Below are 27653 nucleotides of genomic sequence, written 5' to 3'. Positions count from 1 at the left end.
TCTTGCCAACTGCTTGTTGTTACTTTCTCAACTTTGTCAAGTGAATGACTACGGTCCACCTGAGGATCTTCAAAAATTTGTTTAAGTCTCTCACCTCCTGAGATCTTCTATATTCTCCTTATCCATTATAAACTATCATTTCACTGCTAATAAATATCACATCCAAATCTAAATCTGTGTGCCTATTCTTAACATTTGCTTGATGCCTCAATTTTACCAAAACCACTTTAAAACAATGTTACACAACTTCTATCCCAATAAACCCAATTCTTTAATGGTACCAGGCATAGTTTTCTAATTTCACATGGGATATTTGGATTTGGTTAGGAGGGAGTATTTTAGGACTTCTGTACATAGTAAGAAGAGTAGGAAGAAGGGTTTGTGAGACAGGGTAAGAGTGAATATGCCAAACAATGAATTGTAGTACTCGTTAAAATTTTTTTCCTAACAGATCTCAGGCCTGAGAGCCTACTACATATACCATCTACCTTCTTAATTTTATAACAGAAAAAAAAAAATCTTGACCAAAATGGGAACCATTATAATTAAGCACATTTTTAAAAGCACCATACTACTACTACTATTCACTAATAGTTCTTCAATAATTTATACTCAACACAGTGAATTATAAAATGGACTGTATTCAAGATGGTAGCTACCCATCCTGGTACTTGAGTTAGGAATTCCTAAATTAAAAAATGTTTAAAAATGGCAAAATGTTAATTTCATAAGTTTGTATATACATGTGGAAAACATATTAAGCAGAAACTTCATATCAGATGTGGACCCCTTGCCTTGTCCTTCTGACTTTCTTCGTAACTACCTTCAGCTTTAACATCTTGATTTCTTATCCTTCCAGCCTATAACACACCATCTTCCAGCTCTGCGCTTGTTTGTTCCCCTTTGAGTCTGCATGGAGACACACAGTACAGTATTTTCTCGTTAGCCTTAGGACTGCTCCTACAAGTAGAATTCCTGGGACCCACCTCACTTTTCTTCCCTGAGCCTGCTTCCTACAGTTGAGTTTTAGATGCACCATGCTTTGATATTATGCAATAACTCAGGAAAGTAGGATGGTTCATTAGGGCAAGCCCACGGGAATAAGGCAAACATAAAAATAAACTGTCTCAATTAATGGCATCTGTCATATCAACAGACTAAAAAAAATCATGTGATCAGATCAATAGATGCAGAAAAAGCATTTGACAAAATCCAACACCCACTGATACCAAAAACTCTCAATAAACTAGGAATAAAAAAAATAAAATAAAAAAATAAACTAGGAATAGAGGGGAACTTCCTCAACTTGATGAAGAATTATCTTAAACAACAACAACAATTATAGTAACATCATACTTAATGGTTAGAAACTTGAAGCTTTCCCACTAAGATCAGACGTACAAGGTAAGGATGACCCCTCTCATCACTTGCAACATGACACTAGAAGTCCTTGCTAATATAATAAGGCAAGACAAGGCATAAAATGTATACAGATTGGGAAAGAAAATAAAACTATCTTTGTTTGCAGACAACATGATCATCTACATAGAATATTCAAGATAATCAACAACAAGCTCTGGAACTAATAAGAGATTATAACAAGGTTGCAGAATACAAGGCTAATATATGAAAATCAACTGTTTTGCCAAAGGTCAGTTGAAAAGGATCTCTTTGTTCTGGGTGTTCTATTTCTGGGCTTTCTATTCTGTTTTATTTATATGTCTATCCTTTTGCTAATACTAATCTTGATTACTGTAGCTTTTTGGTAAATCTTGAGGTTAGTAAACAACAGTCCTCCAATTTTGTTCTTCTTTTTCAACATCATATTGGCTGTTTGGGTCTTTTACTTCTCCTATAAACTTTAGAATCAGTTCATCAATATCCATAAAATAACATGTTGGAATTTTGATTGAGATTGCATTGGATTTATAGATTATGGTGGGAAGAACTGACATCTTGACAATATAGAGTCTTCCTATTCATGAAAATGGAATATCTTTTCCATGTATTTAGTTCTTTGATTTTGTTCATCATAGTTTTGTAGTTTTCCCTATCCAGATCTTACACACATCTTGTTAGATCTATATCTAAGTATTTCATTTTGGGGGGGTGCTAATATAAATGGTATTGTGTTCTTAGATTTCAAATTCTACTTGTTCATTACCAGTAAAACAAAGGAACAAAGATAGTCTCTTTTCCACAAATGGTGCCAGAACAACTGGACATCCACATGCAAAAAAACTAATCTAGACATCTTATACCCTTCACAAAAATTAACCCAAAGTAGATCACAGATCTAAATGTAAGATGCAAAATGAGGGGCGCCTGGGTGGCTCAATCAGTCAGCCTATGACTCTTGATTTCTGCTCAGGTCATGATCTCAGGGTTGTGCAATTGAGCCCTGCGTCAGGCTCTGTGCTCAGCACAGTCTGCTGGTCCCTCTCCTTCTGCTCCTCCCCCTGCTTGAGCACTCTCTCTCTCTCTCTCTCTCAAAGAAATAAAATCTTTAAAAAATAAAAATAAAAAGAAGTCTGGCAGTATCTTATAAAACTAAACATACTCTTACCATATGACCCAGTGATTGCCCTCCTTGGTATTTGCCCAAAGGAGTTGAAACTTATGTCCGTACAAAACCTGCATATGGATGTTTATATAAGCTTTATTCATAGCTACTAAAACTGGGAAGAAACCAAGATGCCCTTCAATAGGTGGATGGACAAATGAACCATGATACATCCAGACAATGAAATATTATTCAGCACTAAAAATAAATGAACTATTGGAAAACACATGAAGGAATCTTAAATTCATATTACTAAAACCAATCTGAAAAGACTGGATCTATAGGACATTCTGGAAAAAGCAAAACTATGCAGACAATAAAAAGATCAGTGATTGCCAGGGGTTGGGGGTGGATAGTGGGGAGGAACAGGTGGAACACGGAGGATTTTTAGGGCAGTGAAAATACTCTGTATTATATTATAAGGATCAATATATGTCATCATACATTTTCCAAACTCATAAAACATACAACACCAAGAGTAAATTCTAAGGTAAATTATGGACTTTGGGTGATTATGATGAGTCAGTATAGATTCATTCCAGTAATGGAATGAATAATGCTGATAATAAGGAGGCTATGTGTAGGGGTAAGGAGTATGCGGGAAATCTCTGTGCCTTCCATCCAAATTTGTTAACTTAGAACTGCTCTAAAAAAGGTATTAACTAATTAATTTAAAAAACTGTCCTGGGGAGAACATGAGAACACATTCGGGATTTTGTAAAAACTGTATTAGTCATTAAATACTCTGGATCATTAAATGCAAGATATTTGTAATTATCCATTTATAAAATTATTATAAACATCAGAAATCCTTTAAAATTATAAAATTATACTACAGTAACTTCAAGGTTCATTCTAGATTTTGCTTCTTTATTTTACTAACTCCAAAATGAACTATTTTTTAAATGTTTTTATCAAAGTCACATATTCTCTTATCCCATCACTTCTAATTCATTAGAAGACCCATAATTTAATGTGCTTGATCTTCCCGAGGAGCTTGTTTTAGCTAATTATATAATCAATGGTCACACACTAGGAAACTATAGCCTGAAAAAACATACTAAAGCCAGAGGTAAATTGAAGACTACACTGGAAATTAACCAAAAAGAAATCGCGTACACAAAAATTAATTCTCTTATCATGGAAGAGGTGTTTTGTTTTGTTTCTGATACTAATTAGTTCTTAGTATTTCACCTATGATCATGTCTTAATTTGCTTGGAAAAGATCATTTTCTAACAGCACATTGAAACTATATGGCAGATATAGCACTTTAGGGGTAAGAATAAGAAATTTTAGGATGCTTTTACATACCTGAAATCAAATATACTTAGTTGTGCTTTTCTTAAGCCCCTTTTTTCTATCCTAAGTAAAAAGGAAACTCTATCAGCCACCAATTTTTTAAGCAATGGTAATTGCTATACTATACTAAAGAACACATAAAAATTACAAGTGAAAAAAATCACTCTACTGAATGGTTACAAGAGAAAAAATATGAGAATATAATTACAGCTCCTAGATATGCAGTACTTTTCAATGAAGGCAATTGCAGCAATGAATGAATACAGCCTCTGCGTGCTTAAATATCAAGTGCCCCCTTGTGGACAACATTGTTATTAAATTCATATATAAAATATGTGTTACTTGTTTTGTGATTTGAGGCTACACCTGTCTCCAAACTGACACATGATCTTTGAGAACACAAACTTGGTAATATCTGGGACAGAATACATCAGGAAGCAGCCTCAGATGGATTCTACATATCTACCACTAGTCAGATGACTAGTGGGAATTTCTCCTCTTGCTTTGTTTATATCACATTCTTGATAATCCAAGATCCCTTCAATAATCCTTTCACTATATGGCAGATATATCACTTTAAACACAAATATATTTAGGAGTGTCAATAGTGTTTTAGATTCGTTACTATTAATGCCTGGCTATCAGGTTCTAAAATGTATATTTATGGCTTTAAAAACAAAATTTCTAAGAATGTTCTGAAGGTGGAAATGACCAAATTGAACCTACTGGGAGCATGATGCCACTACAGTGAGGTAATAGTTCCCTGGAAGGTCCAAACTGGGCTAAATGTTTGTCCAGGATCCCATAAAGCAGCATAACTAAAAGAAGAATCTGAATCACAACAAAGGGGATTCAGGAAAATGATATGGGGCATCAGGATGAACAAAAGAGTAGGATGCTGATTAAAGACATCAGCAGTCAACATGTAGAATTAAATGGACGAAAATAGAGAATGATATGAGGGGAGAGTCTTGTTTCTTTGAAGGCTCAAGTGCATGATGAAGAGACTAGTCCAGCTGTTTGAAATGCCTCTCCTACTAAGGCAGGGCAAGGAGAGATTTTATGGTTCGTCTTAAGGAAAGCTAAAACATCCTTCAGAAAGGAAACTAGGTAAATATCCAAAAGTTAATATTGCAAGAAGTCAATTGACCAAAGGATTAACTTGCAAAGAGGCCAATTCACCAAGGATTCTAAATTTACCAAATTATCCAAAACTTGCTTTTAGGAGAATCTTCCATGCATGTGAACTTATAACCTAAACATATTCTTTTTTGGAATATATTTTTCAATGATGATACTAAATGCTAAGCCATTTTCATAAGTTTTAGCTTTTAACAAATTGAACATTCTTTAAAATGCTAGGGTTACAATCATAAGAATGTATTCAATGATTTAGATTTTGGCAAATTAATTTCCTATGACTTGATTTTCTACAAATTGATCAAGAGTCTTCCAGAGAACATTTAATGTGAAACTCAAAATTTTCCTAAATATTGTTTCTCTGTTTCCATACTTTTTCCTTCATGTCCCCCATCATCAGATAGCTTTGTTGGCTTTGGGAGCAGGATCTTCTGTGCTATCTCCATCTGACTGACAGAGTGTGTGTTCTGGTGAGAGTTTTCCCTGAAGGGTCCAAGCTGTCTGGGTATAATGAGAAACAAAGGAATGCACTGATGGGAAAAAGAAGCAGAGAGAAATAGAAGTTCTGTGGTTTGAATGTCTGTGTCCTTCCCAAATTCATATGTTGAAATCCTAATGCCTCATATGATGATATACAGAGGTGGGGACTTTGGGAGATGCTCAGGTTATGGGGATAGGAGCCTCAAGAATAGAATTAATGCTCTTATAAAAAAGACTCCACAGAGGTTCTTAGCCCTCTCCCACCATGGAGGGCACAGCAAGAAGGAGTCATCTCTGAATCAGAAATCAAGCTATTACCAAACACCATATATGCTGATGCCTTGATCTTGGGACTTCCAGACTCTAATGAGAAATAAATTTCTGTTGTTTGTAAGCCACCCCGTCTGCGGTATTTTTTTTATGGCAGCCAGAACAGACTATAAGATAAGGGGTCATCAATTTTATGACTCCTGATGAATCAAGGAATAGCATTTCCATCATGCAATAGAGTTGACCACAGGGTTATGGTAGAACTTTTTGATCAACACTTTATAGTAACTTTTCACAAGAGAGACTATCTTGTACATCTTTCCCTGAGGGATATAGATCCCCTAAATCTGTTATTATTGTTGTTGTTATTTTATATATTAGTGTTTTGCAATAGAACCTATTGTGATGTCTGCTAAAAAATGCAATGTCCAGGCCTTATCCCAGACCTACCCAATAAGGATCTCTGGGTGGTAAACCCAAGAATATACACTTTTAATAAATTTTTCACCATGATTCATGGTTTGATAATTAAAGGACCCCAACTCTATATACTGACCAGCAACTAAGAACATGGCAGCATTGGACCGTAAAGGGAGGCAGGGAAGTAAAGGGGCCAATCATCCTTTCTGTTTGTGGCACAGTGTAATAGATATTCAGCTTGAGTGGGCCTAAATAAAGTAATCAAAGAGAGAAGACATCAGCTACCAGTATGCTAGTAGTGACAGTAAAGCACTCAAAGATTACTCAAAACACTGCTGGGGAACCACCTACGGATGGGGCTGTCCACCAGGAGCCATAAAGTTCTGATAAAGAGTTCATCTGAATCCTCAGCTTCATATTCTAATTGGATATTAATGAGGAGGCCTAGAATGCCATGTCAGAACCAGAAAAACAGCTTCTGCTCATCAGAGTCAGCAAAGCCTAATTATCCTTAACTTTGAATCATTTGGAATGCTTAAAACAGATCCTAGTCTTCCAGTGAATGGCTACAGATCTTTGTTCAATACACCACAAAATTCTTGGAGATAACATTAGGTAGACACTAGGTTCTTCTGGTAGATGTAAATAAAAGGGGTTAGAAAGCCCAGCAACCCCAAGAGAAGTAAAATTTCTGTTCTTTTTATTATATCCCAAAAGAAGCCCCTGTTCTCTGGACAGGTACTAAAAGACCACAGAATTCTATAGTTTTAAGAGGTACCAGAATATTCACAACTTCTGTAACAGCACAGCTGAATAAGTGAAAACATACTGCACAACTTATCCTTGCCCTTATTTCCTTGAAATGGGCTAAACTTAATTTCACAACTGGCTTGTTCTAAGGCAGCTTAGAGCTCCCTCTAAAGTTCGAGTTATCAAAGAAGGGATGAAGGGAACTAACACTGTATCAAGGGAAGTGCTTACTCTGTATTATGCATGATACTATTTGCTTTATGTATCTCTAATAATCTTTATGACAACCTTGCAAGAGAGCATAATTAACTCCATTTTACAGATGAGGAAATTAAGCCTCAGACAGATGAAATAATTTCCTTAATGCCCCATAGTCTGAATTTGAACCAGGATAGTCTAATTCTAAAAGCCATGTTTCTGGGCAAGGTGGGTTAAACCCACTCCATTGTCTCACCCCTTTTTTTTCCACTACACAACATTTTCTTTCAATAGCCTGTCTTCTAATTAACTTGCTTCTAACCTGCTTACCTTGTTCCCCTTTGAATCAATAATGTGCTGGAATTTCAAATTATGTGCTTTATCCTACCTTGCACCTGAAATTTCTTGGAGAACATTCTTCTGCTGAACACTCATCAAACCCTTCTCCTCCCTTGGCTTCTGTGATACCACTCTTTTCCACACTTTTGTCTTCCCTCTCCCTTTCTCAATAATTTTTCTTCTTAGTTATCTTCACTGTATCGCCTCCTCAGCTAACATCTTAAGTGTTAGTACTCCCTAGGGTTCCATCCTCAATTCTTCTTTTCAGATTTTGTATTTCTTTCTGAACAATCTCATACTTTGATGACTTCAGATGACACTGATGATTCCAGGATCTCTCCTTTCAGAGAGACAACTTTCCATAGTCTAAAACCATGTCCAGGTGGCTGATCACTATGATTTGTGTAATACATACAAAACTAAACTCATTTCCTAACATTCAGCCTACTTCTGATGCCTACAGTGCTGTTGACTGTAATAATTGTTCAAGAGAGAGTCCTTAATCTCCCTCCAATCCTCTTCCAGTCTCACCTGAGCATCCACATACTCACAAAATCCACATTCTTAAATATCTCTTCAATCTGTCACATTGCCTCCATCCCCATATACTACTGTCCAAGCTGAACAACTTACCTTCCTGTACCTGGACTGCTACAAAAGCGTCCTATCTGGTTTCTCTGCCTCAAATCTCACTCACCCTGGGGAAGCCTTTCTCCATGGGGGGAAAGACTTAAACTTCTATTAAATACTTTTTTATGCTTCCCATTAAAAAAAAAAAGTTTCTCATCACATATAAAGAGGTTCATATGCATATAAAATCCCTTGTTATCAAGGCCCTGCTTATATTTCCAGTCTTATCTCCCATCATCATCTCTTTTACTTATTACAGACCTAACTATAGACCTTGGGTGTCTTTAGATTGATTTAGAGGGATTCTATCATTATTTGAAAATGTGCATATCCCATGTTCTAATATTTTCACTCTATGTATGTTAGAGCAGTTGTTCTCAAAATTGGTGTATATCTAAATTATCTGGAGAGTTAATAAAGAACTCAGAATTGGCAAGCTGTTTAAAGGATAGGGCAGGCTGGGGATGCCTGGGTGGCTCAGCAGTTGAGCATCTATCTGCCTTTGGCTCAGAATGTGATCCTGGAGCCTGGGGTCTGGGATTGAGTCCTACATCAAGCTCCTTGTAGGAAGCTTGCTTCTCCTGCTTCCTGTGTCTCTGCCCTTCTCCCTGTGTTTCTCATGAATAAATAAATGAAATCCTTAAAAAAAAAAAAAGGATAAGCCTGGCCTTTGTATTTTTATGAAGTTTCCTACATGATTCTGTTACCTTAGGAAAGTTTAAGGACCACTGCCCTAACCCAAGGGCTGGCAAACTATAGCTTGAAGACCAAATCCAGTCACAGTCTGTTTTTGTAAGCCAACATTTGTTAGAATAAAATCCTATCTATTTATTTAGATATTGTCTATGGCTCCTTTCACACTACAACAGCGGCATCAAATAGTTGCAACGGAGATCATATGGCCTGCAAAGTTGAAGTATTAATTACCTAGCTCTCTACAGAAAAGTTAGCCAATTCTGGAGGAATACTTTGTATCAGGAGACATGTATAAGTATGTTCCCTGTGGCAATGTTTGTCACAGTGAGATTTTGAAAAATCCTCATAGGGGAATAAATAAATAAATAAATAAATAAATAAATAAATAAATAAATAAATAAAGATATATAGATAGAAGAATACTATGTAGCAAATAAAATTTACCAGATCTTTATGTATTATAACATGGACAGAATAAAAAGAATGATATGTACAATATGATGTTTTTACATGCATTTTTTGATATATCTGCAGGTAAGATATTACTTAATATAAATATTAAGTAATATTTATATTAAGTAATATTTATCTTTGTCTTTTATTTTTCAAATAATATTAAATGAATATATATAACTTTAAAATGAAATGGTACTGGGGCACCAGGATCTCAAGGTCCTGGGATGGAGCCCCCCGTTAAGTCATGCTCCCTGCTCAGTGAGAGTCTGCTTCTCCCTTTCCCTCTGCCCTTCCTCCTCACCCTTACTTGAGTTCTCTAAATCTTAAAAAATAAGTGAAATAGTACTCATTGAAAGTGCCTTTGTGTGGCAAATAGAGCTAATTGCATAACAGATATTCATTCTACCCTTCTTCCTACTACTATGCTCAGTAAAACACTAAATATTCCAGCCTTTCTTGCAGATACAGGAGGCCATATGATAGAGTTCTTTTTTTTTTTTAAGATTTTATTTATTTATTCATGAAGAGACACACGGAGAGGGACAGAGACATAGGCAGAGGGAGAAGCAGGCTCCCCACGGGGGGCCGGATGTGGGACTCCATCTCAGTGCCTCAGTACCTCGGGATCAAGACCTGATCCCAAAGGCAGATGCTCAACCACTGAGCCACCTAGGTGCCCATATTATGCAATTCTAAGCAATGAGATATAAGGGGAGACTCTGGGTACAGCAGTGTTAGAAAATGCTTTGAAAGAAAGCAAATTTGACTGGCCTTCACCTTTGCCCTTTGCCCTTCACCTACTTCTTTCTATGAAAAAGAAAGTGAAGCGGTCATCTTGTGAGCATTAGCCACTCATTAAAGGATGGCAGAGCGGAAAGTCAAGTCAGGAGCCTGGAGGAGCCACTGTGCCAACCCCAACAAGGATAAAGAATCAGTAAATTTACAAGTAGTGTTTGAATTCATATTCTATCACTCCCAAGAAGTTCAAAATCTTTCTCTAATTATCAGCCTTAATAGAAAGTCAAAACTGTCTGCATTCCATAAAGAGTATGCATCTGAATTTCATAAATATTGTTTTTATATAAAGAATAAGGCTTAGTATACTATCTTCTGTCCTTGAATAAAACATTTCATCACTGGATATAGGATCCTTGGATCCCAATGTTTTTTGTTTGGTAGTTGGCGACTTCTACCACCAGCTCCTAGGCTAGATTCCTAATCCCTGCTGTTTTTGCAGACTCCTCCTGATTCCCCTGTGTAAGAAACACCAGATACTCATACATGCATCTGCCTAGAGAATAAAGAGAACCAGTTCCTTAAGAGCCTGAACTTTCATTATCTTTCCTTTCTGCTTGGTACATGACCCTGCTCTTAGTTTTTCTAACGTTTCTTTAGTCCTTTACTGAAGAGAAATAGAATTCTCTGCCTCCAGATCTAAACCTCTTAGAGAAACACATTTTTTTCAAGAATAACACAAATTCATAAAAAGAAAGAATTTTGTCAACATGAGTATGTTACAGTCTGAGGTAGCTGTGAGAAAAACCAATCAAATGCTTCTTATGTATGCTATAAAGTATCATACCATGTCACACCAGCACTTGCTGCTATTCTCCATAAGGCTGGAGCTAGCACTGAGGATGAGTTATCAAGCAACTGAGAATCAGAATATTTTATGTTCTGTAGGTAGTATTTTATATTTTATATTTTATAGGTAGAACTAAAATTATATCCATAGTTAAAGAAAGACAAGGCCTAAAATAACCCTTGCAGTGATTTCTAAGTACCACAAGATGGAGATATAACTCCATGATTTTTCCTGACTGCAAGACAAAAATAAATTTCTGAGTTGAAAATGACAGAGGTGTACAAAATAGGTTATTTCTCTCCTGATTTATGATTAAAAAAAGATATTTTTATGTATTTTTCACTAAAGGTCTGCAGTTATTCAATGAGCAATCTCTGTAGCGCTCCGGTCCTCAGGACCTCTGTGAATATAGCAGTCAGTTAAGTGCTCTACATAAAACACGTTAAAAAACATGTTATTTCTGATAGGTAGTATAGAAGGGCTGTTGGCATAGCACAGTATAGTCAAATGGGTCTGGGTTTTTTTAGAGAAACAGAATCAATTTCCACATTTCCAGACTGTGATTCTGAGCAAATCACTTAATTGTTTTAAGCTTAGTGTCAAATGTGTTAAAGGAAATAATATTAAATTTTAGCTCATGGGGTTGTGTAGTTCTGCCAGTTTAGCAGAGTATTATATTTATATTTTCAGATAAAGTACCCTTGATTTTTATAAGATTTCCATGTTTTTCTAGATATTCTAGAAATAAAAATTCAGTGTGAGTTCTAAAGAAAAGGCTATTTCCAAGCATATTCTAAATCCACCATAAGCCATGCTTTACGTCTCCTCCACATTTTAAAAAACAAACGTTTAAATGAATTAAAAACAAATACATGTGCTTTGTAAAGTAAAAACATATAAATTTAAGTAACTTATCAGGAGGAAAGGGCAGCCCAAAGAAAATTAGGTAAAGCAGCCAATAATTGTTTTTTTTTTTTCATGTGATAGGGTAATTTTATAGGTTCTCTGTTGGATTTTATACATTATGTGTATATGTGTGTTAATGTGAATATGTGTGTGTGTATATCTATACATGTGTATATCTATGTTCTAGAGGAAATAGAATGGAAATGTTTTTAAATAGGTATGATATATATTTCTGTGTTTAATAGGCTCTTTTAGGTTGCAGGAAGTAGAAACATTTTCCACCTGGACTGACTATTGAGATTTGAGATTCTTTTTCTTCCATTTTTTTTTTCCATTTTGTTTGTACCTGCAACCCTGCCCAGCTTTATAAGGGGGAGATTAAGTTGAAGGATCTACTATAGGATTCCTTACTTCCTAGAAACAGTTCCACTGAACAAAATATTTTATTTGGAATTTTCAACAGTCTTTAAACTTTTTTTTGGAACCTATCTAAAAAAGAAATACATAATTTCTTTCCTTCAATTATTCTTTTAGTTAAACCAGTCTTTACTCACCACTGGCATTTGTTCATAGACACGGATAGAAGACAATCTATCTACAACAAAACAAATATGAACAATTAATATTTTATCACTTTGGGGGCAGCCCCGGTGGCGCAGCGGTTTAGCGCCGCCTGCAGCCCAGGGCGTGATCCTGGAGACCCTGGATCGAATCCCACATCAGGCTCTCTGTATGATGCCTGCTTCTCCCTCTGCCTGTGTCTCTGCCTCTCTCTCTCTCTGACTCTATGAATAAATAAATAAAATAAAAATCTTAAAAAAATATTTTATCACTTTTAACTCAATTTATAAAACATATACATAGTTGCTTTGGTACCTGAAGGATTTCCAGGGATTTTTTTCCATTTTCTCTTCTAGAGAAACAATTTGCTTTTCTAGTTGTTCATTCAGTTCCAGTTGTGTCTCATAACGAACTTTCCATTCACCACCTGAGTGAAAAGTAGGGGGATAGGAGAAAATCAACTTGTCACCTCTCATTTATTTACAACATTAATCAGCTCAATCTTACTGCACTTGACTTTGTTAGCAATATAGATGAACTAGAATGAACTAATTTTTAAGCATGCATTTCTCTATTAGATAGGATCTTTGAGATTGCAGACAGTAAATTCAGTCAGATTACTACACAGCCAGACCTCACTAGGACTATTGTGATTCCTGGTCTTCTCACTTCCTATTCCCTTTATCCTTCAGTTCCTCACATACCCTTACACAGAATTTTATTAGAGGGACTATTAGGAACATGTTTCTTTCCTTGTAACCTGAAATATCCATACATAACAGTCTAAATAGTTCTAGCCTCCATCTAATGTCATATTCTTTTTTCCCTTTGCAAACAAATTCTGAAGTCTGTTTTACAATTACCACTTACATGTTTGTTACATATAAAATACACAATGCTTTACATATATTAACTAATTATTCCTCATTTGAAAAAACTTTGTTGCCTATTTTACAGATGAGGAAACCAAGGCTCAGGCATGTCAAATAATATTCTTAAGGTGACAAAGCCAAGAATGGGGAAACTGGGGCTTCAGCCCAGTTTTATCTGACTTGAATGTGTATCCTCTTAACTGCTGTGCTAAAACATGCAGTTACCTATTCAGTCATCTTCTCTTATCCTTAAACAGGCTTCTTTCACCAAACCCCTTTGGTTATTAAGACCAAAACATTTGTTTTATTGTTATAGGAGGGGAGGAGCATACAGCCTAGAACTAAAACATCTTTGGTCAGCTTCAAGGCCCAAAGCTATTTTCTTTTCTCTTTCTTTCTTTCTTTCTTTCTTTCTTTCTTTCTTTCTTTCTTTCTTTCTTTCTTTCTTTCTTTCTTTTTATCTTGAAAGTACACTTTATAGAGAGAAAAATGATGGCTTGCTTCTGAACCTTAATACTCTTTATATATATGAGGCAATTTCAGCTCCATCATAGCTGACAAGAAAAATCTAAGTAGGAAGAATATAAGCATATACTACCAGCCTCAACCTTCTAACCTGGCCACATGTCTCCCATACCCCCTCATCTCTAGCAAATAGTGTTCCAAAAACAGAGGCAGGAACCCTCTCCCAAACTGAGGTTGAAAGTTATTAATCCAAATGCTTCCAGGAACGAGAAGGAAAGAGGAATCTGACAGACTGAACATTTATCCAAAAGATACCACTGAGTTCAAATAGATGGAATTACCAGTATAACTGGCTAGGTAAAGTCTCTCTCTGTAATTGGACCTCTTTCCCCACCATGGAAATGGGGGCTTCAGATCAAAATCAGAACAGTTACCAAAAAATTAAGAATGTAATTCATTTTTAGCACATCTAACTATAGTTTGGAAATGTTTACCTCCACTTTAAAATATTGATTTAGAGATCCTCAAATATAGGTAAGCCTAATAGTATACTATCATGTATTAATGTTAATAAGTGCAAGGCCCTGGAGGTAATGATGTCAATATTCACATTCCCCAGTGTGATGAACTGACTTCAAATGTACACCTTCAAATGTGTAATTCCTTCAGGTACATAGATGGCTCCGGATTGTAGAAGACAAAAGACAAAGAGAAAGCAAATGGGCTATTCTTGAATTACAGGAGAAAAATTTTAAATGGGGAAAAAATAGTCTTATGGTCTTGTAGGGTCATATTGTGACTTCCATGGCCCCTTGACACTTTTGCCTTTGTAGGCCTCTTCCTCTATAAAAAATATTAAAAATTCTATTTTTACTACTATGCTGGTATAAAGACAAATATAGTCCAGACTGGATCATATTCATTTTTTCTTCTGATTTTAAAATAAAATATCTCATTGGCCTCTAGAAGTATCATCAAGGGTCCTTCATAATGTGCCCACTATGCCTAATGGATGAGTCAGCTGGGGCAGATATGAAAGAGAGCTTGACTAATTCTAGGTCAAATTAATAAAGAGTACAAACTAATCTGTTTAGAGCAAAGAATACTCTGTTCTTAAGCTATCTAGCTATGAGTAATCATTGAGACTGATTTCCAGAGTTAATTTGAAATATCTTTGTTTGATATTTTTGCAGCTAGTTCATATCTAAATCTAATCTGTCCTCCCTGTATTAATTATTGCCTCATTGCCAAAGTTGATCTGACAATGCATTCAGTGCTGTTTTGATCTTGCTGTGAGGAGAATGATACATAAAACAGGAGAATCTATTTTAGAAAAATCTTAAGCTGCATAAACTAAATGGACCCAACTGATTGGTTGCTGCTGTTGAACTGACAGGAAAATACAAACAGAGCTATCAAACAGTTAAATAATTAACATCGATCTGTTCCAGTCTATTATGTTTCAAATTCTAGTAAGATAATGTATACATTATTAACAATTCATTGATTAATAATTAATCAATTAAAATTCAACTGCATAAAGACTACATAAATTACCAAAACCTGCAGCCATAACTGATTTACATGGCTAATACCAAAGTGTGTTAGAATTTCTGATTCCGCAACAAGTGGATGGAGGCCCACAAAACTGGAGATTAACAAAATTGTTTTCTTTTCACAAAACAGCATTGGCTCTCACAAATCACATGAACTTTCTACTTATCAAGTATTTCTTTTTTCTAAAAGAGAACCACACTGATTATTTCTTTCTCTACCACATTTTGTTCCGTGATAATACAAAAGTACCAAAAGTATTAATTCTTTATCCATCTTTAAAATGGAATAATGTTTAAGCTACGTTCCCAATTGGGAGTAAGAGTGGCAGTTAATAATGGCAAGTTTTTTTAATAGTCTTGATACTAAGGGAATTTAAGAGACATTTGAAACACCTGAATGAGAGATGTGGCGCTATCTTTGAGATAGCCACAACATGCTTGAAACCAAAAAAGATGATCCCTGATCTTCAGCACAATAGCAGCCAATCTATAAAGCCCAACAATACACTTACCATAAACAATTATTTGAAATACAGATTACAAGGCTAAAAATTTGGCAGAAACATTTGTGTCTCTTGGTGGAAAAAATACCCAAAGCAATACTTCCATGAACCATTGCTCCTTCAGTAACTCTAAAAACAAACAAACAAAAGCATCACTCTTTTTAAAAGATTTGTTTATTTCTTTTTAGAGAGAGAGAGTGTGTGACCATGAGGGTATGAGGGGAGGGGCAGAGGGATCTTGGCTAGGATCAGTACAACAGTCAGCAAAACCAAATCAAAAATTGAAACGTTTTATAAGTTTGATTTATGGCCAATTTTATGAATTGACCTTGGAAGAGGACACTCATAAGGTAAGAGAAAACTAAATTATGGTGTGCCTAGGTAGCTCAGTCAGTTAAGCATCTTGCTGTGGGCTCAGGTCATGATCACAGGGTTCTGGGATCAAGCCCCAAGTTGGGCTCCCAGCTCAACAGGGAGTCTGCTTCTCGCTCTTTCTCTGCCCTTCCCTGTGCTTGTGTGCTCTCTCTCCCTCTCTCTCTCTGTCAAACAAATAATAAAATCTCTAAAACAATTAAATTAGATACAGCCCTATCTTTTAGATGTTTTTTTGTTGTTTTTTGTTTCGTTTTTTTTTTTGCCTTAGATAGCAGTGTTAACAAAAACAAAGCCCTATTAAGCAACAATGCTAAATAATACATTTTAAAGTGTTTAAAAGGACACAGTTGAATTGATTGAAACTTGACTCTATATAGACTTTAATAATTCAGTCATGTTTGTGTTGATCATTGCATTTATAACAGTGATGAAGTTATGTTAATTTGCAAAGTCTTGTAAAATAAGAAAATGTTAATAGGAAAGGAAAAGCCTAATATATGGCACTATACTGGGCACTAGAGATACAAAAATAAGATAGATACAGTCTATCATTTTATTCCAGGGTTTCTTTCTAGTGTAAAATCTCTTACTTTGAATAAGGTGAGAATTCTGGTTGAACTGTTATTACTGCCTTATAATCACAAGTCTTCTGCTATCCTTCATACAGGTTCTGAATATTTCTAATCAAGGCTTTTGTCTGATATTTTATAGTTTGGGCTGAAATTGGGAGTACAATCATTTAAGAACCCTATTTTTGAACTGGTTAGTGCTGTTTTTTTTTCTTACATAAACATTTCTTCCATTACTGCATCCAACCATTCATAATTCTTTACTAATACAGTAGTTTTTCAATTGATCTCTGGAAAATTCTGGATATCAAATTATAAAAACTAAAAATTATAATAATTTTATCTCTTCCTAATAGCTACAACTCTTATGTCTATTTCAAATTTTATTGCTTAATGGAAACTTTCAAAAATATTAAATTTTAATGGTAGCATCTGGCATCTCTGTTTTGTTTTCTTCCCCCCAGGGGTAGTAATACCTCTAATGTTTCATTACTAAATAATAGGCCATTTTAAGATAAATAGAAGTATTCCTCTGTTTAAAAAAAAAGACAAATTGAAGTTTATCAAAACATATTTCTAGCATTTACTGAGGTGAATTAGAAAACTATTTGATCTGTTAACATATTACCCAATAGCCAAAGGGGCTTAGGGATAGAAACCATCCGATAAATGAAGATTAAAAAGAGCTCAAAGGAGAGTTCCCAGATGGAGATGTAAATTTGTGTGTTGTCATTATACAGACAGGATTTAGCAGCATCTGATCAAAGATCACCTAAGTAATGAGTGCATGTATCAAAGAAAAGTCAGAGCACTGAGCCCTTGGGCATTCCCAAGTTTTCAGAAATCATAAAGGTGAAGAGAAATAAGGAATGGCCAGTAGGTACAAAGAAAACTGAGAATATGGTATCCCAGGAGCCAAGTGAGCAAAGGGTTTCAAAGATAAGGGTGACCCCTTGTATCAGTGCTAAGTCAAGTGAGATGAGGACAAGAGTTGACACTGGATTTAGCAAATTGGAAATCACTAGTCATCTTGACAAGAGCAGTTTTGGTTGATTCGAGGTAAAACTTCTGTTCAAGAGAGAACAAAACTATCGTCCCTGTGCTGGGCAAATCTAGCCCATTTCTAATCCTAGATGAACAAGAGCCTCAGAGCCTCAGAGCCCAGAGCCTCAGTAAATCAAGTTTCTCTTCTCTAGATGAAAAAATATTGAGAAGCAAACTTGAGCATAAGAGGTTGAACAAGTAGAGGCTGAGTGTGGACTTTGATGCCAGAATGCCTACATTCAAATGCATATCTATCACTCAGCACTTCTGTAGCCTTGAGAGAGATTTAGAATCCATGAGTCTCAGTTTTTCATCTATAAAATGGGGTAATAATATCGTTTTCAAAGGGTGGTTTCAATTTTTAAAATACACTTAAAGCTCTAACCACTGCTAATTCTCACTTTTTAAAAAAGTCATCTGAACGTGTTCTTTCCTCTTCTTTATCTTGTCACTGAACTTTAAGATGAATTTCAGATTTTATTAAAACATAAACCACTTCTGTACTCACTTTGGTAGCACATATACTAAAACATAAACTATTTTTTCTGCACAGAGTTTCCTATGAACCCTAAAGGCCACTATGGGAATGTGAAGCCCCTTGAAGTTGTATTTGCCATTTAGCCTAAAAATTAATACAGTTAATAAGCCAGATAGACTAAACAAGTATAAACATGTAAGAGTGGAAATAGAAACCACTCTTTTGAAGAGTTCTGCTGTACATAGAGCAGTGAAAGATGACACAAGAGGAAATGTGGGGCCAAAGGAGCTTTTTCATGTTTTTTTCAACAAAATAAATCCAGCCCATTTATATGCTGAGGACAATTGCTGGAGTAATGTCCTTGGTAGGTGAGAGTAGATAGGATCTATCACATACGTGGAGGAGTCCCTTAGATAAGAATATGCAGGAGAACAGGAAAGAAGGAAGAGGATATACAAAGATGCACGTAGGTGGGTAGCTTTCTTGGTAGAAACAAGTGGAAATCTTCTCATTGCTTCTCTTTCTCTTTGAAGGTAAGCTCTTAGCTGATAGTGAGATGGGGAGAAAGATGATGGAGATTTGGGGAGAGTAGCTATGAAAGGATCATCTAAACAAATGTACCCAGAGTTGCCACTTGTGCACGTATTTCTTCTATGATATTAAAAATTAATAAATTCATTTTAGTACTCCTTTAATATTGTTCCATTGGCTTCAGGATCAATACGAATTCATTAGCATCATATTAAAGACTACTCTTAATTTGTCTTCATAAGCGTTAATCTCATCTCCTGATATATTCACAGGACAATCTATATGCCATTTTCATCAATTACTTAAGAGTTCTCCTCAAATGGCACTATGTTTAATGCTCCCTGTGACAGATTATATTTTCCAAAGATGACTGAAATAATATACCCCCACCTCTATGTTCTTCTGTACTATGAACTTGATAAGTAGAGTTTCCTACTACATCCCTTTGAATCTGTGACTGTTTTTGACCAATAGAATATAATGGAATTGATGTTGTACCAGTTCTGGGAGTAGCCCTTAACTGGCCTGGCAGTTTCTGTCACTTGTGCCTTTTTGAATGCTTGCTGTTGGGATACATCCTCTTGGAACCCAAGCACCATTCTGTGAGAAGCAAAATCTACAAAAGCCATGAGTAGGTATTTCTGATAGGCAGTACCTTGCTGGGCTCCCAGCCAACAGCAAGTATGAGATACTAGCCATGTGAGTCATCTGGGAATGCCCAGCCCAATTGAACCTTCAGATAACTAAGCTCCAGACATCTGACTGTAATACATGAGACCCCAATTGCTAACCTCCCAGGTTTTCAAGCCCCTAAGTTATAAGGTGGTTTGCTATGCAGCTATAGATAACCAGAACTGTTCAGTGCTGATGTGGTAAATAGAAGTTGTCAAAGCGTGATCACGTAGGTACGTGATCTGGGATGAAATGATATGCTACATGATCTTAGCAAGCTATTTAAATTTCTAAATTCCATGTTTCCATAAATAAGGTTAATAATAATCACCTCACCTGACATAGTTACTGGCCTTAGTTAAAGAAAGGGTATGTGTTTCTGACCCCTCCACCTCAGGGTTTAGCTTTGGCCCCGAGGAAAGAACTCTATCATTTTACCTTTTCTTTTTATACCCACATACCAGTTCCGCTCCAAGAGAAGATACTAAGTGATAATAAGATTTGTTAGGCTTACATTTTACTAGTGGGCATGGTTATTGCATTGCATGCATATTTGTGAGTGTGACTTGTTTTGTCTGTAACTGGTTAGATGAGAAAATCCCAGCTAGTCTCGCCAATTCAACTATTTGGTAAGTGCACTGACAGTCTCTCCTGACAAAGCCAGTTATATATTCCAGTATAAACGTGGAGACATAGGAAGCTACTCCAGATGTGGGACAGAGTAGTGTTCTCCATTCAAGCCTTAAAAAGAGCCTTGGGAACTAAGAATAGTAGCATTTTATTTATCATATGGTTACTAATTCTGTTTGTTTCATGGCTTCCCCAATAGAAGAGGAGAGAGGTGTAAATGGGTTTAAGAACCAAAGTCCACCCCCATAACCCTAATAAACTCCTACTGTTCTTTAGCATTCATTTCAAGCCCTGTCTTCTCTGGAAAAGTTGTCTTTATGTTTTTATCCAAGTTGTGTTAGGTTCCCTTAACTGAGTTTCTATTTCTCCTTTTGCAGAACTTAATTCCTTTCTGAGAACTGCATTTTAGTTTGATACTTTCTCCCAACAGTTAGTAAACCTCTAAATGGAAAGGTTTTCCATTTCAAGTGTTGACAAATGGCAGGGTCTCAATATTTGTGGAATGAATTAATATCTTATACATTATAAATTTTAAGGATATATGGGTATGTGGGTATGTGGATGCATGTGTATGCACACAACACTCACCCCCTGCCCTTCACCATTCTTACAACACAAATAGCCAAAACCTAGATAAAGATTTTAAAGTTATAGCCAAATCCACAGAAGTTAAGATATGAGGGGTATTACTTGAGTTACACAGAAAATTTGTGACATTTTATTATTTACCAAAAACAATAATGTATTGGTGTCATGTAACAAAGGTTTTCCTAATTGATGAACATTTTTTTTTGATGAACATTTTGAACTTGAAAGTAGACAAATGATTATAGAGTAACAGGTCTGACACTGAAATATTAGTTTTAAAAGCCTCGATAACAAATTATTATTAATGCTGCCAAAAAGCAGTACTGAGACCTGGTACTATTATTTCCTACGTCTAATTTGATGCACTATAGGTATCTTGGTAAACTAAACAATAATTATACAAGAGTCATATATAAAAATATTTACTTATATACCTTCATCATCAGTATTGAGTTTGGCTTCCAGTTCCGCTATCTTGTGTCTTATTTCAAGCATTGATAGTTGCACTATATCCCTATTATTGAAAATATCTTGTTAATTATGATCCAGTATAATATGAAAATAATACAAAGTAACACACAACTACTTTAGGAGCAATTTATTATGAAACATCACTTATTGAAGGCATGGTTGAGAATCAGAAATCAAGCAAGTGGAGGATTCTGATAACCAAGTTCCACAAGGACCGTAATGTGTACTAAAGCTCAGAGGCTCCTAGGTAACCATTAGTCACCTTTACTCTTAAATGATCCCAAGAAGTTGTTCTGGTTTCTCAAAGCCCAGCAAATTAACTGCAAATTATCAGAGAATGGAAGACTTAGGCCAATGGGTAACTGACAACCAGAGACAAAGAGGAAAAGAGAAACACACACACACACACACACACACACACACAAAACCACATACACACAAATAGCATTCCAGAGATTATCTATTCAGGACATTAGTACATTAATTGTACATTAATTGTTAATTAATTAATTACTGTACTAATTAATTAATTAATGTACTAATTGTTAATGTACAATTAGTACATTAATTGTCAAAATATGATGAGAGAACCATTTATGCAATATGTATTTTTTATTGCCTACTATACATCAAGGCATTGTGCTATGTTGAAAATACTACAGTGAATAATTAAACTGGGCAATGGTGATAGCAGCAGCTAATTTCCATTGAGTGCTTATCATAAGCCAATGTTATATGCTCTGTACATACTTTTCACTCAATCCTGGTGACAACCACATGAGCTATTATGATTTATACACCAATCTTCGAGTTGAGAAAACTGAAGCTTAGTGGTTTATTAAGTTGATCATGTAGTTACAGAGTGATAAAAGCTGGGATTTGTATTTATGCAGGATTCCTCTAAAGTACTTGCTTTTATACTCTAAAATTCCTAAATTTATACTCTAAAATTCCTAAATTTATACTCTAAATTCCTCAGGGAACACATAATCTGTCCTCAGCATGTTTACAGTTTAATATCAGCCCAAGAAATAACCAAGCAATTTAAAAAGTGTGTTAGAGCTACAACAGAGGAAAGCACACGGAGATTTAGGGACACAGAGGAGTCCAAATCTCATGGGGCCTGCTGGTCAGATTGGAGGTATTAAAAAAAAAAAACAAAACTTAAAATGTGTCAAAGATTTAATACGAAGTATAATAGTGAGTATTTTAAGAAGTATATAGAAGGCGCGTCATTTTTACAAAATGCCACCGTTTCTTAAGTTCTTCTAAAGGGATGATGGAGAAGCCTAACTAAACAAAACCTTTGGAATTTGAAACAGAAGCTGAAGTCCGCGCAACATGAAAATCAAACGCATATTTTAGTATTACAGTCTGTGCACACAATACACTCCATCTGACCTGATCCAAAGACAAGAATCCTGCCTCCAAACCTGCCTGTTTGTAATATCAAACGCTTAATCAAAGGGCAAATGCTATGACACTGTAAAACACTGGTTTTCGACGTCGCAGGTCTGCCGGGGCTCGGATCACCCTGCAGGCCTCACGTCGGCTTCCGCTTCCCACAGCAGGACGCACGCAGGGGCAAGTCCCTGGTCGGCGCGCGCCTGGCCCTGCGCTGCGCCGCGCCGCCCGCCGCTCACGTCGATGGGTTTCTTTCAGCAGCTCCATTTTAAGGCGATCGGTGCTCACCCGGTCGAAGTTGTCGCCTCTTCCTTCCTCCATAGTGTCAGGTCAGAAATGTCCACGCCCTCCCCGTCTTCCAGCTTCGACCACAAGAGCTGAAAAGCCACCCGGAACCCGGGAAGAGAGCGCCGTCGCGAGCCGTCGCCGGGGCGCACCGACTCCCCGACTCCCAGTGGCCAGTGGCCGCTGCCGGCGCCGCGCTCTCACGTCACAGGGCGGCGCCCGGGGGCGCAGGAAGGCGACCCGAGCCAGTGCCAGTGCCAGTGGCAGAGCGGGGCCCAGGCTGGCCCAGGCTGAGCGTCCTGGGAACACGTCAGAAAAGGGACCCAAACTGGTGGAGGGGGATGTGCACCAGCTGGATGACTGTAAGGAGTAGGGATCTGCTGGCCTTAAACACCGACCCATGCCCATGCCCGATGTTCACTTTGCTCTTAGACCTTGTTAAGGGAAGTACTGAACAGTAGTTTTTTTTTTTTTTAATTTTATTTATTTATGATAGTCACAGAGAGAGAGAGAGGCAGAGACACAGGCAGAGGGAGAAGCGGGCTCCATGCACCGGGAGCCCGACGTGGGATTCGATCCTGGGTCTCAGGACCACACCCTGGGCCAAAGGCAGGCGCCAAACCGCTGCGCCACCCAGGGATCCCCTCAACAGTAGTTCTGGCTGCGCCTTTCTTGCTTCAGTTTACTGCGCACAAGGGTTCTGGTAGGAGTGTCTGAAGAGAACTTGAGAAGGCACTGCCTGAAACTGTTTCCAGTACAGATTATTTTGTTTTGCCAAGTGTGGGAATTGTCCCTGGACACAGCTCGAAGCTGCTTACAACAGCTTGAAGTTTCATGCCTGTATTTGTAATCACAAATTTTGCATTTTGCTCCTGATGTTCTGTGCTTTAGTTATCCCTGCTCCCATCCATCTTTGAGTAGAAAGATGGGCTGCCTTGACCTCTGATTTCTCTGGTACACTTTCCATATCCTGAGTCAGTTTTAGAAGTGTGAGCACGGGACTGTTTTCTGACAAATCAACACAAGTACTCCGGTAAAGAGTTGTTTATTCTGCTGTTTCATCTTCAGTGTTGAGAAGAGTGACCCTTGGTAGTGGTCAGTAAATATGTATTGTTTATGCCCATAAGATACTCCTTCAAAGATTTTTTTTTTTAAAGCATAAAAAGCGTATGTGGTAAATGCTTGTTTCATGTGGTAAATGCTTGTTTCATTTGGTTTATGCTTACCAACATACTTTTGGAAACTCGATAATTCATGGGAAAAATAGAAAAAACTTTTGGGACCTATGGTTGCTACACTTAAAAGTTTGTATAAAATGGTAAAATGGTTCATTGGATACATGCTGGAACTAAGGCAAGTCTTCAGTTAGAAAGTGGGTTTTAAAAGAGAGAAGGGAGATTCTGGAAATTTGGAGACTGTACTGGGGGCTGTTTTAAGAACAGGGACAGTTTGGAATTCAATTGTTTGAACTGAGTGTAAGTGTAATAAGTAGCACACTCTACTGCCACTGTTTAATGTCCAAAAGAACAACCCAGATTTATAGGCAAAAGAGAATTTAAAGCATTTTGAAGAATCAGTTCAATTAATAGCAATTGAAGGTTATTATGTACAAAGTGGTTTGTAAGAGATGGTAAATAGGTTATTTTAAAAAAACTACAGTTAATTAATTTATTTATTAATTTTATTTATTTATTTATTTTACTACAGTTAATTTAAAAAGAAGTATAATATGAAATAATTCTGTCAATTAAGTCATGTGGTATGGCAAATCTTGTATTCCCACTTTTTTTGCTCAGCCTCAGACAGGTTGTGGGGAGCAAGTTGCAGGTCTCCTCTCAGACACTCACCAGTTTCTATTTCCTGCCTTAGTGGCTTTCTTCTTTCTTCTCCAGCCAGAGTTCGTAGTTCTTTCCTCTCATAGACTGAAGGGGTGGAGGTGGGCGTTAGCTGGAGGACAGTAGAGGGATAGTTATGTACTCTTTCAAATCTTTATGATTTACACCTAAACAAAAGCTCTTGAAATATCAAAAGCCAAGAATTAATGTTTTTGTTCTCTGGTTTCTTTGTAGAGCCTTGTGCTTCTTTGGGTCAGGAGGGTCAAGAATTCTCTCCACCTCCAATGCTACTTCCAGCTCACTACTTTTCCATCCTCATGTAAAAACCACTCCTCTGATATGGATGCCTTTTTAATGTAAAAAAATTAGATTTTAATTCCAGTATAGTTAACTTAGTGTTATCTTAGTTTCAGAGGTACAATATAGTGATTTAACAATTCTATACATTACCCAGTGCTCATCATAAGTATACTCTTAATCCCCTTCATCTATTTCACCCATTTCTCCACCCATCTTCCCTCTGGTAAACCATTAGTTTGTTCTTTATACTTAATAATCTGGTGAGTTGGTCTCTTTTTTGTTCACTTGTTTTTTAAATTCCGCCAGTGAAATCATATGGCATTTGTTCTGACTTATTTCACTTTGCACCATACCCTCTAGATCCATTCATGTTGTTGCAAATGGCAAGGTTTTATTCTTTTTTTATGACTAACTTTCCATTATATATACCACGTCTTCTTTATCCATTCATCTATCAATAGGCACTTGGGCTGCTTCCATAATTTGGCTATTATAAATAATGCTGCAGTAAACATAGGGGTGCATTTATCTTTTTCAATTAGTGTTTTTGCATTCTTTGGATAAATTCCCAGTAGAATTACTGGATCATTTGGTAATTCTATTCTTTTTTAGGAATCTCCATGATGTTTCCTACAGTAGTTGTACCAGATGCATTCCCACCAAGAGTGCACAAGCATTCCTTTTTCTCCACATCCTTGCCAACACTTGTTTCTTGTGTTTTTGAGTTTCACCATTCTGTCAGGTGGGAGATATCTCATCCTCACATCTGCGTCTTCTTTGAAGAAATGTCTGTTCATGTCTTCTACCCATTTTCAATTGGATCATTTGTTTTTTTGGTGTTGAGTTACATAAGTTCTTCATATATTTTGAATACTAATCCTTTATCAGATATAATTTGCAAATATCTTCTCCCATTCAGTAAGTTGTCTTTTAGTTTTGTTATTTCCTTTGTGGTGCAGAAGGTTTTTGTTTGTGTTTTTGTTTTTTTATTCAGTAGGGTTTTTATGGTTTTATGGCTTCAGGTCTCACATTAAGGTCCTTAATCCATTTTGAGTTTATTTTTCTGTGTAAGTGGTCCAGTTCTTTTCTTTTGCATTATAGCTGCGCAATTTTCCCAGCACCATTTGTTGAAGAAATTCTTTCCCCCATTGCATATTCCTGTTTCTTTGTCAAATATTAACCATGTAATCATGAGTTTATTTCTGGGCTCTCTATTCTATCTCATTGAGCTATGAATCTGTTTTTGTGCCATACTATTTGGATTACTATAGCTTTGTAGTACACCTTGAAATCTGGGATTGTGATAACAGTTTTGTTCTTTTTCAAGATTGTTTGGCTATTCAGGGTCTTTTGTGGTTCCATACAAACTTTATTTTGTCCTACTTCTGTGAAAAATGCTGTTGGTATTTTGATAGGGATTGCATTAAATCTGTAGATTTCTTTGGGTAGTATGGACATGTTAAGAGTATTTGTTCTTCCAATCCATGAGCGTGGAATATCTTTCCATTTGGTTATGTCATCCTCAATTTGTTTCAATGTTAGGAGTATTCCAGAGTACACATCTTTCACCTCCTTGGTTAAATATATTCCTAGGTATTTTATTTTTGGAGCAATTGTAAATGGCATGCTTTCCTGATGTAACACCATCTACGCCTTCTCCTTGCTTCTACTCAGAGTCTTGAGAGTCATGCCTTGTCTACTGCCTTTGACATTAGAAGTGGTCTTTCCAACTGAAAGTCTTCTCCACAACCTTGCCCTTCAACTTGCAACTCTCATCGCTTTTATCTCCACTCCACTTCCACAGCTATAAAAACTCTGAATTTGTCATCAGAGTGGCTTTAGCTCAGAAAATTTAAACTCAACAATTGCTGTCTACCAAAACCTCATTCTTTCAGCTCCCAACTCAGTTACTCCCTAAATAGCAATATTTTATTAACTAGGGATATTGTCTGTGGATCCTCTTAAACCTGCAAATGCTGGGACCTTATTCCTTACCACAGACATCTTACTTCTTTGATAAGCACATTCTCGCAACCTGCTCCTCAGCTGGCTTCCAAATTTGAACAAAATAGATTGGTGTGTGTGTGTGTGTGTGTGTGTGTGTGCGCGCGCGCCTATGTAGAGGACACTTTCCATTAGTCTGTTTCTTCCAATGAATAGCTTCCAGGGTGACCAAACTTTTTTCATGTATGACAACTTTTTGCATAGAATACATCTGAAGATATTATTTGGGTTTTTCTCATCTATGTTCTTAAAGACTTTAAAATTCATCTTTATCTTTAAATATATTATGAATAGAAAAAAAATTTGAAGAAAACAAGCTTTCAGAAACAACACAATGTTTTAAGTATTTCTGTTGCTAAACTAAATACAAAATGGCAATACCCATTAGGAAGTGTGTTTAAACCTGAGTTTGGCAAGAATAGATCAGAGAACTAGTTTCTGTTTAAGTAGAGCTTTATTCAGGCTTACTGAAAAAACGAAATATAAAATGATTTCTGCTTAACAAGCCCTAAGCTTCACTTTTCTTACCTTGCCCTAAAATACCTATGAATACAGAGAAAAAGACAAAAGCTCACACTATCACCAAATCTAAGACTTATGACCTATTTGCTACTAACTTGGGCAATTTTCTACCAACTACCAAACCAGTGGAATGGTAATAAAAAGAGAAACTAGCGTTAAGCAGCTGGAAGCAAAGGGTATCTATAAATGCCATTTGTCCTTCCTTATCTACCTCTGTTTAAGAAAAATGTCTGGCCTAACAATCACTCTACTGTG

General features: G+C 36.5%; 2 protein-coding genes across 6 annotated transcripts in view; both read right to left on the bottom strand.

Moving 5' to 3' along the window:
- The window catches only part of CCDC169 (coiled-coil domain containing 169), a 41110-nt gene extending 20019 nt beyond the window's left edge, over positions 1-21091 (bottom strand). The window contains 4 exon segments of the mRNA XM_049100839.1: positions 12288-12328; positions 12610-12631; positions 12633-12721; positions 21012-21091. Of these exon segments, the coding sequence (XP_048956796.1) occupies positions 12288-12328; positions 12610-12631; positions 12633-12721; positions 21012-21072 (213 nt within the window). The 5' untranslated portion in view covers positions 21073-21091.
- The window catches only part of SPART (spartin), a 46718-nt gene continuing 31674 nt past the window's right edge, over positions 12610-27653 (bottom strand). Inside the window, exons 10-12 of one of the 5 annotated variants that reach the window (XR_007405723.1) lie at positions 22692-24684; positions 21012-21091; positions 12610-12721 (exon numbers count right to left, since the gene is read on the bottom strand). The gene's annotated coding sequence lies outside the window, so the exon portion shown is untranslated. The remainder of the gene's footprint in view (positions 12722-21011; positions 21092-22691; positions 24685-27653) is intronic. The other 4 variants (XR_007405722.1, XR_007405724.1, XR_003142219.3 and 1 more) reach the window with 4 other exon arrangements.

Source organism: Canis lupus, chromosome 25 (genome assembly GCF_003254725.2).
Source record: "Canis lupus dingo isolate Sandy chromosome 25, ASM325472v2, whole genome shotgun sequence".
Taxonomy (NCBI): domain Eukaryota; kingdom Metazoa; phylum Chordata; class Mammalia; order Carnivora; family Canidae; genus Canis; species Canis lupus.
Note: the sequence above shows the minus strand (reverse complement) of the source record. Positions and strands in the feature narration are given on the sequence as shown.